At 38.8% G+C, this 19,378-nt stretch overlaps 1 protein-coding gene across 4 annotated transcripts in view; it reads right to left on the reverse strand.

The window, feature by feature from the left end:
* nbeal2 (neurobeachin-like 2) overlaps window positions 1–19,378 on the reverse strand; it is an 87,657-nt gene that overhangs the window by 26,735 nt on the left and 41,544 nt on the right. For all 4 annotated transcript variants that reach the window (XR_014200664.1, XM_082149948.1, XM_082149949.1 and 1 more), the window contains 18 exons: window positions 18,881–18,964; window positions 17,933–18,031; window positions 15,058–15,689; window positions 14,054–14,186; window positions 13,431–13,550; window positions 13,003–13,345; window positions 12,815–12,897; window positions 12,444–12,536; window positions 12,079–12,250; window positions 11,023–11,156; window positions 8,198–8,357; window positions 7,905–8,007; window positions 7,656–7,806; window positions 4,995–5,153; window positions 4,710–4,869; window positions 4,538–4,626; window positions 2,188–2,877; window positions 1,206–1,381 (listed from right to left, as the gene is read on the reverse strand). Coding sequence is in view for 3 of the 4 variants with exons in the window: in XM_082149948.1 (XP_082006074.1) it covers window positions 1,206–1,381; window positions 2,188–2,877; window positions 4,538–4,626; window positions 4,710–4,869; window positions 4,995–5,153; window positions 7,656–7,806; window positions 7,905–8,007; window positions 8,198–8,357; window positions 11,023–11,156; window positions 12,079–12,250; window positions 12,444–12,536; window positions 12,815–12,897; window positions 13,003–13,345; window positions 13,431–13,550; window positions 14,054–14,186; window positions 15,058–15,689; window positions 17,933–18,031; window positions 18,881–18,964 (3,581 nt within the window). In the remaining variant the exon portion in view is untranslated. The remainder of the gene's footprint in view (window positions 1–1,205; window positions 1,382–2,187; window positions 2,878–4,537; window positions 4,627–4,709; window positions 4,870–4,994; window positions 5,154–7,655; window positions 7,807–7,904; window positions 8,008–8,197; window positions 8,358–11,022; window positions 11,157–12,078; window positions 12,251–12,443; window positions 12,537–12,814; window positions 12,898–13,002; window positions 13,346–13,430; window positions 13,551–14,053; window positions 14,187–15,057; window positions 15,690–17,932; window positions 18,032–18,880; window positions 18,965–19,378) is intronic.

The raw sequence follows: 19,378 nt of genomic DNA on the forward strand, positions 1-19,378 counted from the left end.
TTCACAGCCACAAAACAAAGACAATACAATTTGTCTTGAACAAGTCATCAGACAGGCACACCCTGAGACTTAAAGTAAAAACAAGCTCTATGCTGATGCAATGCTGAAGCCACACCAAAAAAAGCAACAGCCCAGTAGCGCAAAGGACTTATGTCCTCCAGAGATCCCCACCCTGCCCTCATCTGAACCAAAGGATTCCAGAAAATGCTTTAATGTACGGTACCTCCCTTCAGCCTCTGATCTCTATTGGATTTCAATTACAGTAGTTGTTCTTATAATAGGGGCCATTTGCAACTTAAAGAGGCCATATTATGCCTTGATTTAGTTTTTGAGGTCTGCTAGAACAGGTTTTCATGCTTGAATATTCAAAAAATATATATAATTTCTCCCCACATATTGTACATTATCGCAGCACCTCTCTTCCCAGTCTGTCTCTAACGTGTCTCTTCCCAGTTTAGTTCTTGTGTCTATGAAACCCCTCCTAAAAAAAAGAGCAATGTGCTCTGATTGGCCGGCTAGACCGGTGTGTTGTGATTGGTCAACCGCTTTGAGTGTGTTTCAGAAATGCCAATGAGTTTTAACACACTACTAACGCAACTCAACCTTGTCCCCCTTTTTTTTTGCGTATGCCTTGGACGGGAATAATTATAAAGAGGAATATTGTGACATGTACGTTCCGGAAAGACAACAATTGAGCTCAGAAACAGTGCTTACTGCTATAGAGATAGAGAACAACACCCTTTGGATGCTCAAACAGCAACATTACACACTAAACAAAGATGAAAATGTAAAAAAAGCATAATAGGTCCTCTTTAAAACAAGCTTTACAATGTATAAAACAGAAAAATGCCCATTTCTGTGCAACCAATAGTATGGTTGCTAGGGTGTTCTGTGCGGTTGTTATGGCTTTGCTTATTGGTCCAAGTAAAAAAAAAGCCCATCCCCAAGTGTCTAAGATTAATTCAAGTATTTGACAGTTTTCTCAGCCATGCTACATTACAAAATCAAGCCACACAACCTGAGGTATCAGATGCAAAATTGAAATACTCTGTGATAGGGTTTTGTTCAAAGTTCATTCAGTTTCAAAAGGTTAAATCTTCAAAGTTCAATCAGTCTGAAAAAAAACACCAGTCTTCATTTTAGCTCTCTGGGACAGAGGAATTGTTAATGCAACATTAAAACCATTAAATTTCTACGTTTCTGACCTGCGTTTGATGTCGTCAGGTGGCCGCACCAGTTGGCAGGACGAGCCAAGCTTGGTAAGGACAGAGAACACCTGACCCCTTTCTCTCCAGATCACATCCTCAGACCCCTCAGTGCCACTCCACAGCACAGAGAATACGATGTTTGTCAGCAAATTACACAACTCCTCCTCTGGAGCCTAATGGGGGGATAAAGAGGCACGTTTTTAGCTATCAGAGCTATCAAAGTATCACAAAGTTTGACTCATGTGTGTTCTGAATGGATATTAGGACATTATTATGTGGTTGGTGGAGGGGTTCTGGGTGGATGCAAGATGGTTACCTATTAGCCCATGTCAAAAGAGCTTTAAAAAAAGGTTGTTTGCTAGTCTTAGCTTGTTTAAGCTGATACTGCAGCCTGGCCAATCTTGTCTAGCAAGTCTGTTTTTTCCAGCATGGTCAAGTGTCCATGATATCCTGCTCCCTTACACTCTGGTACATCCTTTAATTATTGGGTTTCAATCCAACTATTTTATTTTATTTTTTGCCAATTTTAAACACTGAACAAGTAACTTGGTTTACTTTTATCACACTTTTTACTTTGCTTTTCACTTGGTCTATAATTACACCCTGCTATATTGTCCTGTTTCAGCGTCTAAATCCCGAATTTACCCCGTCAACCTTTATTCACTATTCCCTTCATTAATTTACTAATATAGTCCACTGAATGAACAAATGAAAATGAGTGAGCGAATTCAGACAACTTGTGTGCCGGAAGTGCTGTAGATGCCATATTCATTCAGTGTGAAGCTCACAGTGCATGGGTATAGCAGCTAGGCGTTGAGTATACATCTGTTGTACACTTGATTTTGAGTAGAGTGCAACTGGGATTGAATGAGTGTACTCGATAATGTCCCCTATGGTTTTGGACTCCAGCACAAATGGCTGTCCCCTTAAATAGGGTATGGGGGTGATTTCGGACACCTCCAGGGTGTTCAGCATGTACCTGTGGGTTGGATGTGTTGGAGATGGTGTCTGTAGGTGGTTCAGTGCTATAGCTTGTGTCGTCCAGAACGTTGGACAGACTGGAGCTCTTGCGTGGTCTCATGCCTGGGAAGGTCTTGCTGTGCTCCAGAGGAGAGGGGGTCTCTGGCTGGCTACCCACAGGGGTCTGAGGTCCCTTTTGGAGTTCCAACTCAAAGGGTGAGCTGAAGGGCGAGAGAGGCTGATACACACTTTCCTCTTCCTCTAGCAGGCGGGACGATGATGGAATGTCCACGGTGTTGGACAGGGAGGACGAATGACTGCTTTGTTCTCCAGAGTCAAATGGCTTGAAGTGGAGGGAACCGTTCCTGAGTTGTTCGGTTGACGGGGGAGACTGGGAGAGGTCAGAGTAGCCCTCGGACACATCCTGAGTTTCTCCTTCTTCCTCCTCATACTCCTCTTCAGGGCGGGGAGTGAGGGAGATGTAGACGTTCTGCCGAGTGTCCTCCATTACGCTGTCCTCGCGATGGAAGACGGGTCTGGAAAGAACAGGGTCCAGCGAGGTGGTGGGGCTGGATAAAGAATTGGATTGGCTGCGAACGCGAGACTCGTACGATTCTTTGATGTAGAGTTTGGTGAGAACATCCTGCCAGCCTGATTGACGAGCGAGCTGCTTCACATACTCTTCATTAGAGTAGATCAAGTGGAAGAGCTACAGGAATGAAAGATGAAGACAGAAATGTTAATTAATTAATATACTAATTAGTCATTTAGATGAGTATGTATGTGTATGTTTAGAAATAGGTTTGGTTTTGCAGTTTTAAATATGCACCGTCACTGTGTTGTATTTTGCAAGGGAATCTATATTGTCAGATGGAATGCATCTTCCATTAAAACTTGTGAAATACCTGATAGATTCGTTTTGTTCGGCGGTGTGAACTTGATAAGATGATGTGAGTCAAATGTTGAAACGGTAACTATGATTTTTTTTCTTTTTATTGTGATATCTTGCTCTAGCTGGACACCTCCAGGGTGTGACAATATCTCACTGCACTGGCTACCTCTCTCTGCTCGCATCAAGTTCAAGGCACTGACGCTTGCTTCCAGATCTGTCACAGGCTCAGCTCCCTCCTACTTTCACTCACTCCTACAAGTCTACATCCCTACCAGAAGCCTTCGATCGGTCAACGAGCGACGTCTCGTGGTCCCATCACAGAGAGCCAAAAAATCACTTTCCAGAACATTCTCATTCACAGTTCCATGCTGGTGGAATGATCTCCCCACCGGCATCCGGAATGCAGAATCCATGACAACATTCAAAAAAGAGCTGAAAACTCTTCTCTTCCGTGAGCACTTAACCTCAAAAAAAAAAAAAAAAAAGTATATGTGTATATATATATATATATATATATATATATATATATATTTTCCTGTAAATTCTCGCTTATCGGGCTTATGCTACTCTGAATAATGCCTGAACTTCGTATTTTGAGCACTTCTTGCGTTGTTTTTTGCCTCTTCACGATGACTTGCTTAATTTAGTCCCAATTTGTAAGTCGCTTTGGACAAAAGCGTCTGCTAAATGTAAATGTAGCTAATCAAAATAACCTTTCTTAACCAATTATGGTAAGCTAACAAGCAAAACTGTTAGCAAGCTTGTTAACCACAAAGGCTAACTGAAAGCACAATCTTATCCCATTTTGGTTTGTAATGCATGATCATGAACGTACTTAGTTATTATTATGAAATATTGTTCTAAATGATCAAAAGAGCTTTTCTTAACCAGTTATCGCTATGCTAAGGTGGTAGGCTTACCAATTTTGCTAACCAAAGGCTAACTGACAAACACAAAGAAAGGGAAAAGCTACAACACATCTTAAAATACCCTTACAAAAATTAACAATGGTTTTACCATAGTAATAGTGTAGTAACCATGTTTTTTTAGGCGGATTGATTACCATTTGTATAACCACAGTTTTACTACAAATACTATGGTTAAACTATGGTTTGTGTAGCAAAACCATAGTTACATCTTCATAAGGGTAAGCTTATCATTAATACTTTTCATTTCACTAAAAGGGAAAATAATTTTCCCTGATCCTGTTGGGAAACAAACAAACAAACAAACAAACAAACAAACAAACAAACAAGCAAGCTGATTATTAAGCTGATCAAGCTGGTCTCCAAGCCCTGCCAAGTTAGCTGGTTGGGCAGCTGATCTTCCAGGTTGACCAGCTAAGACCAAACGGACCAGATATAGAAGTGGTCAAAAACCCTATAAAACTAGCCTGCATAAACCAGCTATGACCAGGCTGACAAGACCAGCCAACCAGCAGAGGGTGGTTTTAGCAATTTTTTCAGCATTCACTCACCTTACGACAAATATCTAGTCGAACACTAAGGTCGGCGCGATGGGACAGATATGCCACTGCCAACAGGTCTCTAAAATTAGGATTGGGATCTGCACAAAACAGACAACAAAACAGACCAATCAACACCTGAAGCATAAGTTGAAAACTACTGCCCACCTTTTCTTCAGTTTACCTGTGGCGAGCACCTGCTCATACAGACAGCGCACAGTTGTCATGGTGATGGGGACGTCTCCAAAGGAGCAGACCAGCCCAAGGTAACTGGAGTCCTTAAGTTTGATGCGCAGTTTATTGCGCTCAGGTACACGCTCACTCTTCAGGACTTTATACATGACCTGCAGAAGAGCAGAAGACATGTGTTAATATCACGCTGAAAGAAATTGATCTCATCGTGATGATTTCAATGACTCAAAACATGCCTTACTGCAATGATTTCTGCACCATTTAAAGTGTTTCTCACCCGGAATAATCTCTCACGAGCCTCGTCGCCATAGTTGTGTTTGAGCAGCAGACAGTAGAGCTGCTCCACCCCTCGATCCAGAAGAACCGTCACAGCTTGCTCACGTGGATGAGGAGAACTCCTCAACACAGTGTATAACACATCCAGAATACTGATCAACTTCAGAGAGAGAGAGAGAGAGAGAGAGAGAGAGAGAGAGAGAGAATATTCAGTCACGACTCTGAAAGCTCTAGTCCTACCAGAATATTCCCATAATAATAAATGAAAAATAAAAAATCATTTAAAGAAAAGAGTTTGTTTTAATCTTTATTTTTCACTGTAATAAAATTATAAGAATTTGTCTTAAAATCTTCAGTAATGGCTTTCTGTATTTTCCAAAGTAAAATATTAAATTGACAGTGACAAATCTAAATGTTGTGTCAGTGTTATTTTAGTAACATTGATATACTATTACAGTTTTTCTCAATATATTCAATTAGATTTTATTTTTATATTTTCTATTGTAAATTTAATTGAAGTTGAAGTTTTAGTCATTTTGTTGTTATTATTTTTTAATAATATTTCATAATAATTTTTAACATTTTAAAATTTTTATTAGTTTTTGTTTTTCAAATAGGTCTGAATAGTTTTTGTTAAGTTTGTTAAGTTTCAGTTTATTTAGTTTTAGTTATTCATTTTAGTACTTAAACTTTAAATCAGGGTTCATGCAGGTTTCAGTAAGTCAAATTTAAGACCTTTTTAAGACATTTTAAGACCATAAAGATTGAAATTTAAGACCTACACGACACATTAACCAGCAAATAACAAATAAAATTGGCATCAATATGCACTTTTTGTTTACATAAACATTAAAATCATAACATTAAAAATTATGGTCAGATTTTAAAAGTGTCTTGCAACATGTTATCTACTAACAGTTACAAGGTCAAACAAAGTTTTGACAAAAAAGGTTTTATAAAAAGATAAACCTTACATATTTCAGCCTTTAAATAATTTTTTATAAAAAGAATGAGTCAAAAAAAGATAAATTACTGACATTTACAATGCACATTAGCTTATCTTTGATTATTAATAGTAAAATTCGGTCCGATTTTCCCGTGGCGTCTGTCGTTGCTATGCAACCATGCACTGCGCTCTCCACAACAACAAAGAAGTTTTAGTGACTAATGGATTTCCACCACCGATAAACGCTTGCTGTAGCTCTGCTACGAGATTTATTTACGGAGAAGAGAAAAACACCTGTAATGTTTGGGTGCACCCCCATCCTTCATGTTGACTGAGCTTTCAGTGTTGTTACGGAGAGGGTGAAGCTGATCGGTTGGTTCTTGTTCTTGAAAAAAAGTTTAGATTTTTTCATCTCGCTCCGCCTGGAAAAAACAGCCGCATCGCTTCTATTATGAGCGCGCTCGCCGGTTGCCGCACGCCTACATTTGAAATAACGAACTTGAGCACGCAAAAGAAGCGATATGGGAACGAGTCATGGCGAGCTACCTCCAATCAGTCCTTTTCTAAGCGTGTAAAATGGATAACTATATTGTATGGCGGAATACCATAGCAAGTGCTTGTAAGCACTTCGACTTGGCGCAGTAATATCTTCACTCGTGAAAAATCCTCTCACCGGCCCCCGCTCCCTCTAGTGAAGATATTACTGCGCCGAAGTCGAAGTGCTTACAAGCACTTGCTATGGTATTCCGCCATACAATATAGTTATCCATTTTACACGCTTAGAAAAGCGCAACGTTTTGTTTTGTGTCACAGTCCTAGGTCGAGTTACACTACGCGAGTAACTGTATTTAAATAGGGAAAACGTGGAGGTGTTTGGTAGCTTCTCTGCTTGGCCCATATTGAATGAACTGGGCTAAGCTAAGTGCTAACAAAGTTTCGCCGCAAGACAAAGCGATCTAGTGCACGCACGGAGACGAGAGAGGTATGTATCAACTCATCTTAGTTAAGGGAATAACATAGTTTAATATGAAAAACCGGTAAAGTATCCCTTTAAATGAAAATGAGAAATGGTGCAACTAGCTGAAATAAAATACGTTTGAATTTTTTCATATTTAATTTAATTTAATTGAAGTTAATGTTAATTTATTTCAAATACTGGAAATGTTTTCTATGGTTTTAGTTTTAATTAATGATAAATGTGCAATCCATGGCATGCCAAGCAATTATTTATAGGTCAGTTTGACCCTCTTTATGTAAACCTGCGGTGGTCATACAAAAATGTCATATTTTCCTGTTCCTATGAAATTGACATTTCTGAGAAATATTTTTATACTTGAATAATACAGAATTAGATTCACTATTATTATTACTATTATTTTTTTATTGAAGAAATCTACAAATCATATATTATTTAGTCAATTTGACCCTCTTTATGCATTCTAGGGTTAAATAAATTCCATTGGTTGGGCAAATATAGTCCCGCCCCAAAAATAGCACCATTGATTGATCTAATGTGTCAGGCTGATTGAGATACTTAAATAAACAAGGATCTGACACAAACAGACACCGTTTACTCTTTTCAGGAAGTCAACCTACCAGTGTCTGACTACTAACAGCTATTTTTCTGTCTCTTATGAGTTTCCATGGGAGTTAGAATACTGCTTTTGAAGGCAGCTACAGATCACTACACTTTAAAACAGAGCTACTGTGGTTCACCTGTTGCTCATCCTGCACTATAGCAGCGTAGGCTAATATACTGTGCAGCTCCTCAGCAGTGGGAGATTTCAGAAGGTCCTTCAGCAGAGAGAAAAGAGAGATCTGCACCGTCCGCCTCTCTTCAGACAGAGGACTGCCATCCTTCTCCGCACTGTCGACCCCCAAAAAAATTACATCAGCTTTACATGTTTAATTTTTACTTGGATCTATCACCAAAATCATAATAGTACAATTTAAATCTGAACGCACCTGTAGTGTGACCGAATCGAGTCCAGGATGTATTGAACACCGTACCTCTTGCGCGTTCTTAGCTTGCCTTCATTGATGACAGTGGTTAGGTACTGCACATGACCTACAAAGCAACATAAATTCAGAGAAAGGGGTTCGAAATGACATAATCAGGTAAATAATAACAGACGTATCCTTTTTAAGTAAACTATTCCTTTAGGACCTGATTGTTATTTGCATTTAATGCCAAACAGTTAAAAAACAATGGCTTATGCTATTGTGATATGTCGTGGTTGTTGATGTGTTTTTTTTACCAAGACAGACAGCAAAGTGGCTGTGGCTCCAGATCCTGAAGTCAAAGAGCAGGTACTGGTACAGTTGTGATAGGAGGGCGTTGTTGCCCTCGTTGGACACCTGCTTAAGCAGGAACTGACAGGCCATCAGAACGCTCATGTCCATCATACTGCTGGGGACCTGGAAAAGACAAATACGATCAGAAAGCGTTTGTAGTTATTATAGCCATCCATCAATTTGTAATCAAATTAACTAAAGTGATTTCTGAGAAATTGAAATCAACACCTAAACAAACAATTTTGTGAATATTTGCGTATGTGTGTTGTTTCTACATAGTCCTGGCTGTGTAAATGGGAGAAAAAAACAATGTGGATTGGACCGATCCACAGAGCACCAAAACATCCTTGTAGCCAATCATCAATATATGTATACGCTCATGATGGGAGAGGAGAGAGAGAGCAAGAGGGACATTTGTAGAAAGACTGTAGAAAGAGAGATGGCTGAGAGACATTACAAAAGAGGAGAAGGTCAGAGGAATAAAATTGTAAGAAGAAGGGTTACAATCAGGCAAGAGCTTTAGGACCCGCACTAATATTGGAAAAGCTCTCCAACGGTGAAGAGACATTAGAGAGTGGGAAGGCCTGAAGTTTCTGCCTGATACGAGAGTAACATTGTTTTTTTGCTGTTTCATGGAACCAAGATATGCTGTTGTTTAATCACAGCTGATTCATCCATACTTGCGCCAGCTGTTAGTTGTTGCCTGTGTTGCAAAGCATGTTCGTTATTTTGAGGACTGAGCAATGAAGGGAGGGGTGTGCTTGTTTTGGTGTCGATTTCAAATATCAACATTGTTTCTCAGAAATCGCTTGCTGCACCTTTAAATGATATGACGATTTATCACATTATTTGCATATTTCAAAATTTGCTGTGAAAAACATTAAAATATTTAGAAATGTCTCATTTATGGTTAAATTAAACATGAGACGCACAAATTTAATTGTTGCATAGCGCCTCAATTCAATCTTGAGTTGCTCTGATGGTAGGGAAACTCTCTTTTACCTACTTTACATATGTATCAGGAGGCTTGCTTGGATGTTTTTGTTTTGTATTATATATATATATATATTTTTTTTTTACTAATAAATATAAATCAAATTAAAATTTGTTATATTTCCATCCACCTATTTTATGCGCATTTTGGGATATAGCAAAAAAAATTAAAAATGCTGGATGGAAACACCAAGATGTTTATAAATTCTAAAAATGTGCATTAAAAAAGCACTCAATGCTCAATTGACTCAATGCTCAAAATTGTCAACGCTCAATTGACAAAAAAAGTCTTGTGACTTTGCCTCAACAATGGATGTGATTGGATAACTGGATTAACCAGTGGACCGATCTCGTTGGACAGCATCTCAAATGTTGGTTTGATCATTCTGAAATGCCTGAACCAAAGTCTGTCATCAGAATGATTTGGTATAACGGCCTCCCAGAATTGCCTCACATGATTGTGTTCCCAAACACCAGGCATCTGAACGCAATTTTGTATTGCATTTTGCCTGTGCAAAGTCATCTATGATGTAGGAAAAAAGAGCCTCAGTGGCTTCCCTGATTGCAGCAACTTCCACTTTTATTACAGAAATTTTGAACCAATTTCCGAGGAATAAAAAAAAAAATTCTCTTAACCACATGATGGAAACTGTGCTTTATTCGCCAATGTTTTATGCAATATTTCAATTTTGCGCACAAGTTAAATTCAGAACTTTGGATGGAAACATAGCTATTGATAATGACAATACATTTTCCTTAAACACCAAATCAGCATATTATAATGATTTCTTAAGGATCATGTGACACTGAAGACTAGAGTAATGATGTTGAAAATTCAGCATAGCTATCACAGGAATAAATAAGTTTTTTAAATATATTAAAATAAAGAAAGAGGTTTTTTGTAATAATATTGTAATGATATTTTACAATATTATACCGTTTACTGTATTTTTGATCAAATAAATGCAGCCTTGGTGAGCAATAAAAAAAATAAAAAAATTTTTTTTTAAATAGGCTTCTGGACAATAAAATCCCGTGGGCTTTTTGGCCCGGATATATTCGTGTGTGGATCTCTTTTTTCTTATTTTTTATATATTTTTAAGTTAAATTTAATTTAATGCTTGTCCTACATTAATGTATATAATTGACAGCCTGAATATTAATGCCTGAGGATGGTATACTTACGTAACTGTGTGTGTGTGTGTGTGTGTGCGTGCGTGCGTGCTTTTCAACTCTCAAACTCAAGAAACTCTCTTCAAAGGACTTCACAGGCCTGTCAAGTCACAGTACATCAGAAGCAGATTAGATACGACTTTTAAATCAGTGGAACAATATAAGCCACTGCTGTTCCGCAGCAGATCAGCATCTGTTTCTATCAACTTCAGCTGCTGTTTAATTACATGCTGTATCATTTTCACTTATCAACTTCTAATCAAACTACCTTATTAATATCACGTGCCTAGTAACTGATCTTTGTAAAGACAACTATGCAGCTTTTCTTTATATTGATTCCGTTAAATGTCACACAGAAGTTGGATTGTGCTGTTTTGCTACACATGTGAACTCTTGATTTGAATGCATTTACGCCAGACGCTCAAACACTGCTTGTTCATTTCTTGAAAGATTCCTGGCACCAGATAAAACCTTAAAGCATGTGAAACTGTGGTTGTGTGTATATTGTGTAATACCATGAGATTGTTAGCACAAGTGTTTCCTAACAGGATGCTACGCCTTGAAGACACTGTTAGACCTCCAGACGCCCTCTCTATTGACCAGCGTGCGTGTGTGTGCGTACCTTGCCGAGCATGGCTCCGATGATGGGCGGCCCGTGGCACTGGAGCAGACTCTCCTGATTGGCCGGGTGGTTGCGCAGCATGTTCTTAATCATCAGCAAAAACGCTGCCACACTGTTCTTCTCTAAACGGCCCTCTAACACACAAACACACACACCAGCAATTGGTTTTATATCAGTGAAGTGCACCATTGACAAATAACTGCAACAGCAGCATTAGATGAGAAATCAACAGCCAAAGGAAATATAAAAGTTTAATAACAGAACACGAAAAACACAATCTTGCCTTCAGCCTCTTGCGCAGGCATATACACACACACAAACACTTAAACACAACTACATGAATCACTAACTCAGAGCAAAAACAGCATGCTCAGAAAATATCAATGGTGACTCATACAGCAATTACAGAAAATTTACATCATCAATGTGCTAAGCAGCTCAAAGCGCCACATAAAAATATGTTAATAGTTCATTCTGTAATGCTGCAGACTTCCATTAAAATAAGTTGGATTATTTTAGGACCATTAATATATTTTTTCATTGTGACATTATTTAAATGAGAATTAAATGATGTTTCACTTTAATGCGTCAAAATGTTTTAAGTCGAAGTCTGTTTGTAATTCTCAATGGTGATTCTCATCTGGGTTCAAAGTCCTGTAATATAATGTCATTTTTTATATGCATTACAAAAAATAAAACGTATTTATCTCTACAATTACTGTAAAACAATGATTTGTTTATTTTCCAACAAATACTACCAAGTTCTATATATACACGCACATACACACATATGTATCTATGCGTGTATGTATGTATATATATATATATATATATATATATATATATATATATATATATATATATATATATACATACATACACACATACATACATGAAGACTTCAGATGCAAAAAAACTCTTAAATCCGTCTAAAATGTTTCCTTTCAATGAGCATTTTTGTTTTTAGATTTACACTTAGTGACACAGACAGACAGATATACAGATAGAGAGAGAGAGAGAGAAAGAGAGTGTGAGAGAGAGAATGTGAGTACTAACCAGATGACTTCCCCAGTGGCAGCAGCATGCCGGCAGGACCCCTGGAGGACGTGAGCTCTGGCCCGAGAAGATCTGAAGTCTCCTGACCTACAGTCTCGCCCCTATCCAGTAAACATACCTGCTCCAACAGAGGCAAGAGAGCCCCCATCCCACCTACTGAGCTCAGCACATCCTACACATTAGACAAGATAATAAAACTTAATAAGCGGTTACTTCTCCTGCAGGGATGTGTGAGCATAAGCTTTGTTCCAGAAGAATGTGTTGAATACACAAACACTGGTACACACAAATGGCCGTACTGGTGTCAGGAATAGATAAATCATTCTGATCTTAAAAGACAATAAAGCTCAGTGACAGGCACATACTTTGACGTCCCAGTTCACCACTCTGTGACCAGTCAACCTGCCATCGTACAGATGATTCGGGGACAGATCCAAGCAGATCTGACTCTTAAAGGCCTACAAGACAAAAGAATGTGGGCAATCCTTCGATATAAGGCCAGTAGATATTATTGTCATAAAATATACAGTGGGGTCACAACTGAAAATCAACAGGGATTCAAAATATTTGATAAACTTGGAAATAAAGTTTTAGGATTTAGATTTTTTTTTACACAAAAAATCTATATATATAATATTACTTTAGACTTTTGAACCTAACTTTATATTATATTTATTTTATATTACTATTATTATAAATATACAAAATGTGTATTGATTAATGAGAGGATAATTACCTGTGGGGTATAGTATAGCACTAGTTTACTGTTGACTTCTGACGGCTCACCATCAGCTTTGAAAAGAGATACGTTATTGGGACCTAAAAGCAGAATGAGAGAAACAGAGATAGACATATTTAACGCTTGTTTCTTTGTGGTTGGAGCCGTGAATTAATGCTTTATATGTGGGAATGTCTCATTCATACCTGCAGTGAACAAGGCTCGCGCCTGAGCAGGCTGCAGAGCTTCATGGCAGATGAACGCCGTGGCTAAAAGACCACCCAGTGATGTAGGCGAACCCCATGCCGTGTCCTGAAGCCCTGCCGGGATGGTGTGGACTGGACTGTCACGACTCAAACCTGGCCTCCCCCCTGTGGCTGCTGCAAAGGATGCTGGGAAGGACTGGGAGCGTGCAAGGGTAGGCGGCCCAGTGTGAGCTGCAAATGCCATCTCGGAGGGCGAGTGGGACGGGTTGGTCAAGGTTGGAGAGGTAGTCATAGTGGTAGTAGTCCGGTGTCCAGCTGATCCAATGCAGCAGGAAGTGAAAGGCTGAAACGTTGAAAGTCAAAAAAATCAATAAAACTAAACATTAAAAACAAAACAAAAAATACCGCAAACAATAAAACTTACTCACCTCATTCAGAGAAGGAAAGCGCAAGGGTGCTGTTTTACACAGCTCTCCATCCACATAAACAGTGACCACATTCTGTCCAAAAGGTCGACGGCCAGGAACGTGAACTATGGCGACTGAGTGCTAGAGTGAAGAAAAGAAGGGTAAGAATGAGACTTTGCATATAGACAGTGGACTTGTGCAGATCCAACTTTACATTACCAGTGTTGTTATTGTCAACTAAAACTATGAAAAATCATTTTTGGTAAATGAAATAAATGTTGCCTTGGCAAATGACTGAAATAAAATAATTTTAAGTTTAAATACTAAAATAACTAAAACTGCTGTTTCCTATGTAGGATACAAGTCCAATCTCCTATCTACTTAAATGGGGAAAAACAGTTTTTCAATATTATATTTCAATATTATGTCAATTCAGCAATAAAATCTGATATAGGTATCATAAAGTTAGCTTAAGCTAATACTTAAGCAACAATACATGTGACAGACATTTTTTTAATATATATAACTCAAAGGAACTTTCTTTCCACTACCATTTTGAGCAATATTTTTAGTTTCATACAAGTTCTCAGTCTTCTCTTCATATAATGTTAATGTGTGTGTGAGTTATCTGCAAGATTACTAACCCAGGCACAGTCATTGAATGGGTGTTCTGGCAAGGAAACGGCCATGTATTCTTTTTTGGTACATACTGCAACCACCAAAACTTCTTCTGTGGTGAAAAAAGCTTCAAAGCCAGTTCCGCTTGCTGTGAAGAAACTGCACACAGGACACAACGGCTTTAAAATGTATAAATACACACACTAGTACAGAATCTTGTATTTTTTTGTTATAGATTAGTACAAATGTACTAGACTCATACAGGTACACAATATGTAAAAATATTTTGTGGGAAATATATTGAATATTCACAGCTTACTCGATATGATTTTGTTTGCAACATATAATTGTAAACAAATGACGGTCATGAGAGAGCTAAGACACATGTCATCTCTGATTCAAACCTCAGTAGTAAAATTGCTGTTATAGTTAAATTCCTAAGTTGTAATTAATTGATGCAGACACATTAAAATGATCAAATACTGCAGATGCATGATATACATGTTTACACACACATTGACAAAGGTAATATGTAATGTTGTACATAATAATGTTGTGATGCCTAAACTCAGCTGTGACATCAAAGTTTTTAGTGTTTTTTTATTTATTTAGAAAAAAAACCCCGGAATTTATTTTAATATAATTTTTTATAATTAGCATAAAAGTATTTGCTTAATGGTATTAGCACAACCATTTTCAACTGTGATTATAAGAAATGTTTCTTGAGCAGCAAAACAGCATATTAGAATGATTTCTGAAGGATCATGTGACTGAAGAATGGAGTAATGATACTGCAAATTCAGCTTTGCCATCACAATAATAAATAACATTTTAAAATCTATTAAGTTCAGTTCTTTTAAATTGTAATAATAATAATAATAATAATAATAATAATAATAATAATAATAATATATATATATATATATATATATAAAATAAAAATAAAAATAAAAATAAAAATAAAAATAAAATAAAATAAAATAAAATAAAATAAAATAAAAATAAAACATTATAAAGATGTAATTTAAACCTGTAAAGCTGTTTCCTGCGTGGTCCCTTGGCCATGCGAACTGCATTATCCGGGTTTGTCAGGTGGGATTCTGAGTAGTAGTGCTGGGGTGGAGGAAAGTCCGTGTTGAGGCACAGCCAGGCATGGAAAGCAAACGCACTCCCTGACCAGCGTTGTATAGCTGGCACCATAATACCCGCCATAGGGGGTATAAGGTCAAAATACTGCAAGGCGCTGCACCCACCCTCCCCACGGGCTGCCATGGCGGAGAGCACCCTTACAACGCGCCCGCAGTACGGGTGAGGGGGTGCGCCTGGCTCAGTCCGCAAGAGCTTCAGCAGACTCTTCAGTTCACAGGGCCGTAAAGAAAGAGATCCCAAGTCTTGAAGCAAGCCCAGGAGGGCGTCCGCACACTGCCGGTCAAGCCGCTCCGGGGGTTCGGAAAGCACCTCCAGCAGAGCGCCCACTAAGCCCGCCTCGACGGCTACAGTGCGGCAGGACAGAGTTCCTCTACACACGGCCGCCAGCCACTGGGACACCAGCAGCTGCAGAGAGCGAGAGCCCAGATCAGGCAACCACTGTAGAAGCAGGAGCAAAGGCTGTTCGTTACTGATGCCCAATTGCATGGCCTGGGAATACTCTCCTTCAACAGCCTGAGAGATAGAAGAAAAAAAATGAAAAAAAATGATGTAAGGAAGGATACAAGTTTTTTGATAGCACAGTGACTTCAGTCATGATTCTTGAATGATCCAAAAACTGCATTTGATGAAGAACTTGTTTGACGTTTTATAAGTATGCATGTGTGTAGTATGAATTCAGTGTTATTTTACAGAGTATTATAGTATTTATATAAAAAATACTATATGTGTAGCTTTAACGACTGGTGACCTTCAATATCCGTCATGTTCTCCACAATTTCCGAAAACTAACTAAGACTCTTCTCCTGTGGCCTAGTGGGATAGTAAAGTGTCCATCGGATGCACACTTCAGAATCTTGGTGGAAACATTCGATTTTCCATCTACTATTTTTGGAATACTTTGAATGCGGACATGTTACTCATTTTACTATATAGGATGGAAGCAGTTATATTTGAATGTGAAGCATTTTTTTAAATGTGAGTCAAAGCCATCCAAAATGTGCAGTGTTGGGAGTCCTCCGGGACCGGGATTGAGAATCCCTACTATAGAACATTTAACAACAACAGAAGCTGACCAATGCGCTTTACAGGTAAAATAACAAGAAGCCTAAACACTAACACACATCATATATCAAATTACCTTTTACAGGGACAACTTTCATGCAGTTCTTCACACAGTTGCTACTGTATTTCTTCAGAAGGCTTTTAATATAATTATTATTGAATAAATTATTACTTTGAAAAAAAATTTGACCACTCAAATTGAATCCCATTCAAATATTACGGAATTTGGCTAGTCATGTGATCTCAAGATGGCCGCCCCCATGAGGTGACCCTCTTCGTAACTTCATCAAGTGGGTGAGGAAATTTATTTGGACAGACCCTTGACCCCTCAATTTTGATCGAGGTAGCGAGTCTCCTCAATATGCAAACTTCAGGCAGATCCATAGACCACAATGCAACACGACTGTGACGTCACAGCAGATCACGCTTAATTTACCCCCACCCGACACGACACAACTCTAGTGCATGATATTAGTTAATTTGCCATTTAACCACATAATACTTGTAGTTACCTTAAGCTGACTGGTATAGTTTATTGTACTGTTATTTTAGTTTGTGTAATTTTTTATATTTTCAACAAAAAACAAGAAAAACAGCCCAAGCATACACACAGGCCTATAGAATGGAGCGTAAAACATATTCTTAAATGTAAATAATAATTGCGGATTCCAAGTGATCAAGGGCTTAGGGTGTTTCATTTTGCATATTGCAAGGGTTCCGCCAGTAGTGGGCACTTGTGCAACGTAAGCAATGACGTACATCCGAGTGAATGAGACGAAGGGAAGTTAGTAAGGGAAGGGTATAAAATAACAGCCTTAAAGGCCAATTTATACTTCTGCGTCGGGTGCGCGTAGAAGGTACGGCGTAGCATACGCATTGACGTGTACCATACGTCGTACCCTTCGACGTACCCTGACGCGCACCTCCTCAAAAATGTAACTACACGTCGCGGCGACGCGGACCGCAAGATCTGTGATTGGTCGGCTGGATAGCATCGCGTTTCCTCCTACGCATTTCCGGAATGATCTTCTGCACTCTGCACCGCCCGCCCGCCATTTTTAAATTCCGAAGATCAGTGAAGAGCCATGGAAATAGACCAAGTGACCGAGAGATTGCTTGAAGAAGTGCGGAAATACAGCCATCTGTATGACTCCTTCAGTCGCCATTGCTCGTAGAAACCTAAACTCAAAACAGCCGCGAGGAATGTAAACACAGTGGAACATTAAAACCCACCCGCGCCAACTAGTGTTTCGGCGGTGTAACTGCAGAGCAACACAGACATTCGCAGAAGTATAAATGCTCACGACGGCGTCCCCTACGTGCGTAGCCTACGACGTACACTACGGCGTACACTCGACGCAGAAGTATAAATTGGCCTTAAGGCCTATTTATACTTCTGCGTCGAACTGCCGCCGTAGCTACGTCGTAGGCTGTGTGTAGCGCGCGTACCCTTCGGCGTACCCTGACGTGCACCACTCCAAAAATGTAACAACGCGTCAATTCTACAATTTCAAGCGCTGTGATTGGTCTGCCAGAACCCCTCCCTCTGGGTTTCACATGCTCCCTAGGTGCGCGTCAACGCGGACAACAACGCAGAAGTATAAATTAAAACCAACACGTTGCCTACGGCGTATAGGCTCCGGCGTAGGTCCGACGCAGAAGTATAATGAGGCCTTTAGTCTCCTCTCACTTACCATGTTCATCAGCTCCTGCAGGAGTCTTTTGGTGGGCTGTCCTTGACTTTTCAACACATCGAACAACTGTGAGTAGCCAATTCGTTCCTTAAATACCTCCTGGGAAGACAAACCATTCAAAACCAGTTACATTACAATTGAACACGCACAGAATACAATGGGAGTTTTTCCCACCCAGTTACCCAAAATAAACCAAAACACAAAAGGTATTATATAAAGTAGAAATATTTTCCAAGTGGGGAATATCATAAAAAACAACAACAGAATCTTACTTTAAATTCAAGTTAAATAAAAAAGTCCAGTCCACTATGTAAACTGCTTTCACAACGCAAGGCCACCAAGATTATTTATTTAAACTATGCTGCAAAAACTGAGAAAACAAAAAGTTATACATCTTCATTGTGCTGCAGTGTAATGTTTGTATTGCAAAGATGATGATATAGAAGAACAGAGCGGCACAGACTATATTTGACCTAACAGCAAAGAGTTTAGCAAATAATAATAGAGGGCATTTACATAAAGAAGTAGAAGTTTCATTCTGAAAATTAGTCACAAAAAACTACTTTATTTCAGTTTTGAAACTTATTTCAGTTTTGATAGAAGAAACTTTGAGATTATAAATACACTTCAAGAGAAAAAATAAACAAAAAATAGGACATGGGATTATGAATTTTTTTTGACCTGTAAGTACCATAAAATGAAAGGAGGAAGCGCATGTCATAACGTCACCATGGGTGACCTGGTTCTGCACCACAACATCAAAGGTGCTGATAAGATTAACCACACACGCATAAGGGGCACATTTATCACACGCAAGCATTTTGACTTATCATGCTGATAAAACGAGCGACGTCTCTAAGCTGACCTTTCAGAGACTTTAGGAGAAACATACATAAGGAACGAGAGGAGAGGAGGTGTGAGAAATGAGTCGATGGAGACATGTCATACCTTGGCAGAGGGCGAGTTGCTCATAATGGCGGTGAGGACTCGAATGGCGTGTACTGTGATGCAGTCAGAGCCCTTTTCCCAGACCTACACACACACACACGCAAAATACACACATCATTTAGTTCACAATCTTCATATAATCTCATATGTTAAATGATTAGTTCACACGAGAATAAATACTCTGTCATTATTTAAGCATACTAATGTATTTCCAACCCCATTTGAATAAAACCAAGGCCGTGACATTTCTGAATGTAACACGGAAACCAAAGAGAATTTAAAGCTTCAGTGAATTTTCGATGATTAATGACTTATGTTTTTGTCTGCTATTGTAAGGCTTCAGAAGACTTTAGAAGAATGGAGTGCACAAGTCATATGGACCACTTTTATTCTGCATTTATGGTGTTTGTAGTCTGTATTTTAGCTTGACAGAAATGGTCACTGTTATAAGAACTGCATAAAGATACTTTAGAATTTCTCCTTTTGTTTCCATGGACA

The sequence above is a fragment of the Leuciscus leuciscus genome (assembly GCF_965113295.1).
Source record: "Leuciscus leuciscus genome assembly, chromosome: 20".
In the NCBI taxonomy this organism is placed as follows: Eukaryota; Metazoa; Chordata; class Actinopteri; order Cypriniformes; family Leuciscidae; genus Leuciscus; species Leuciscus leuciscus.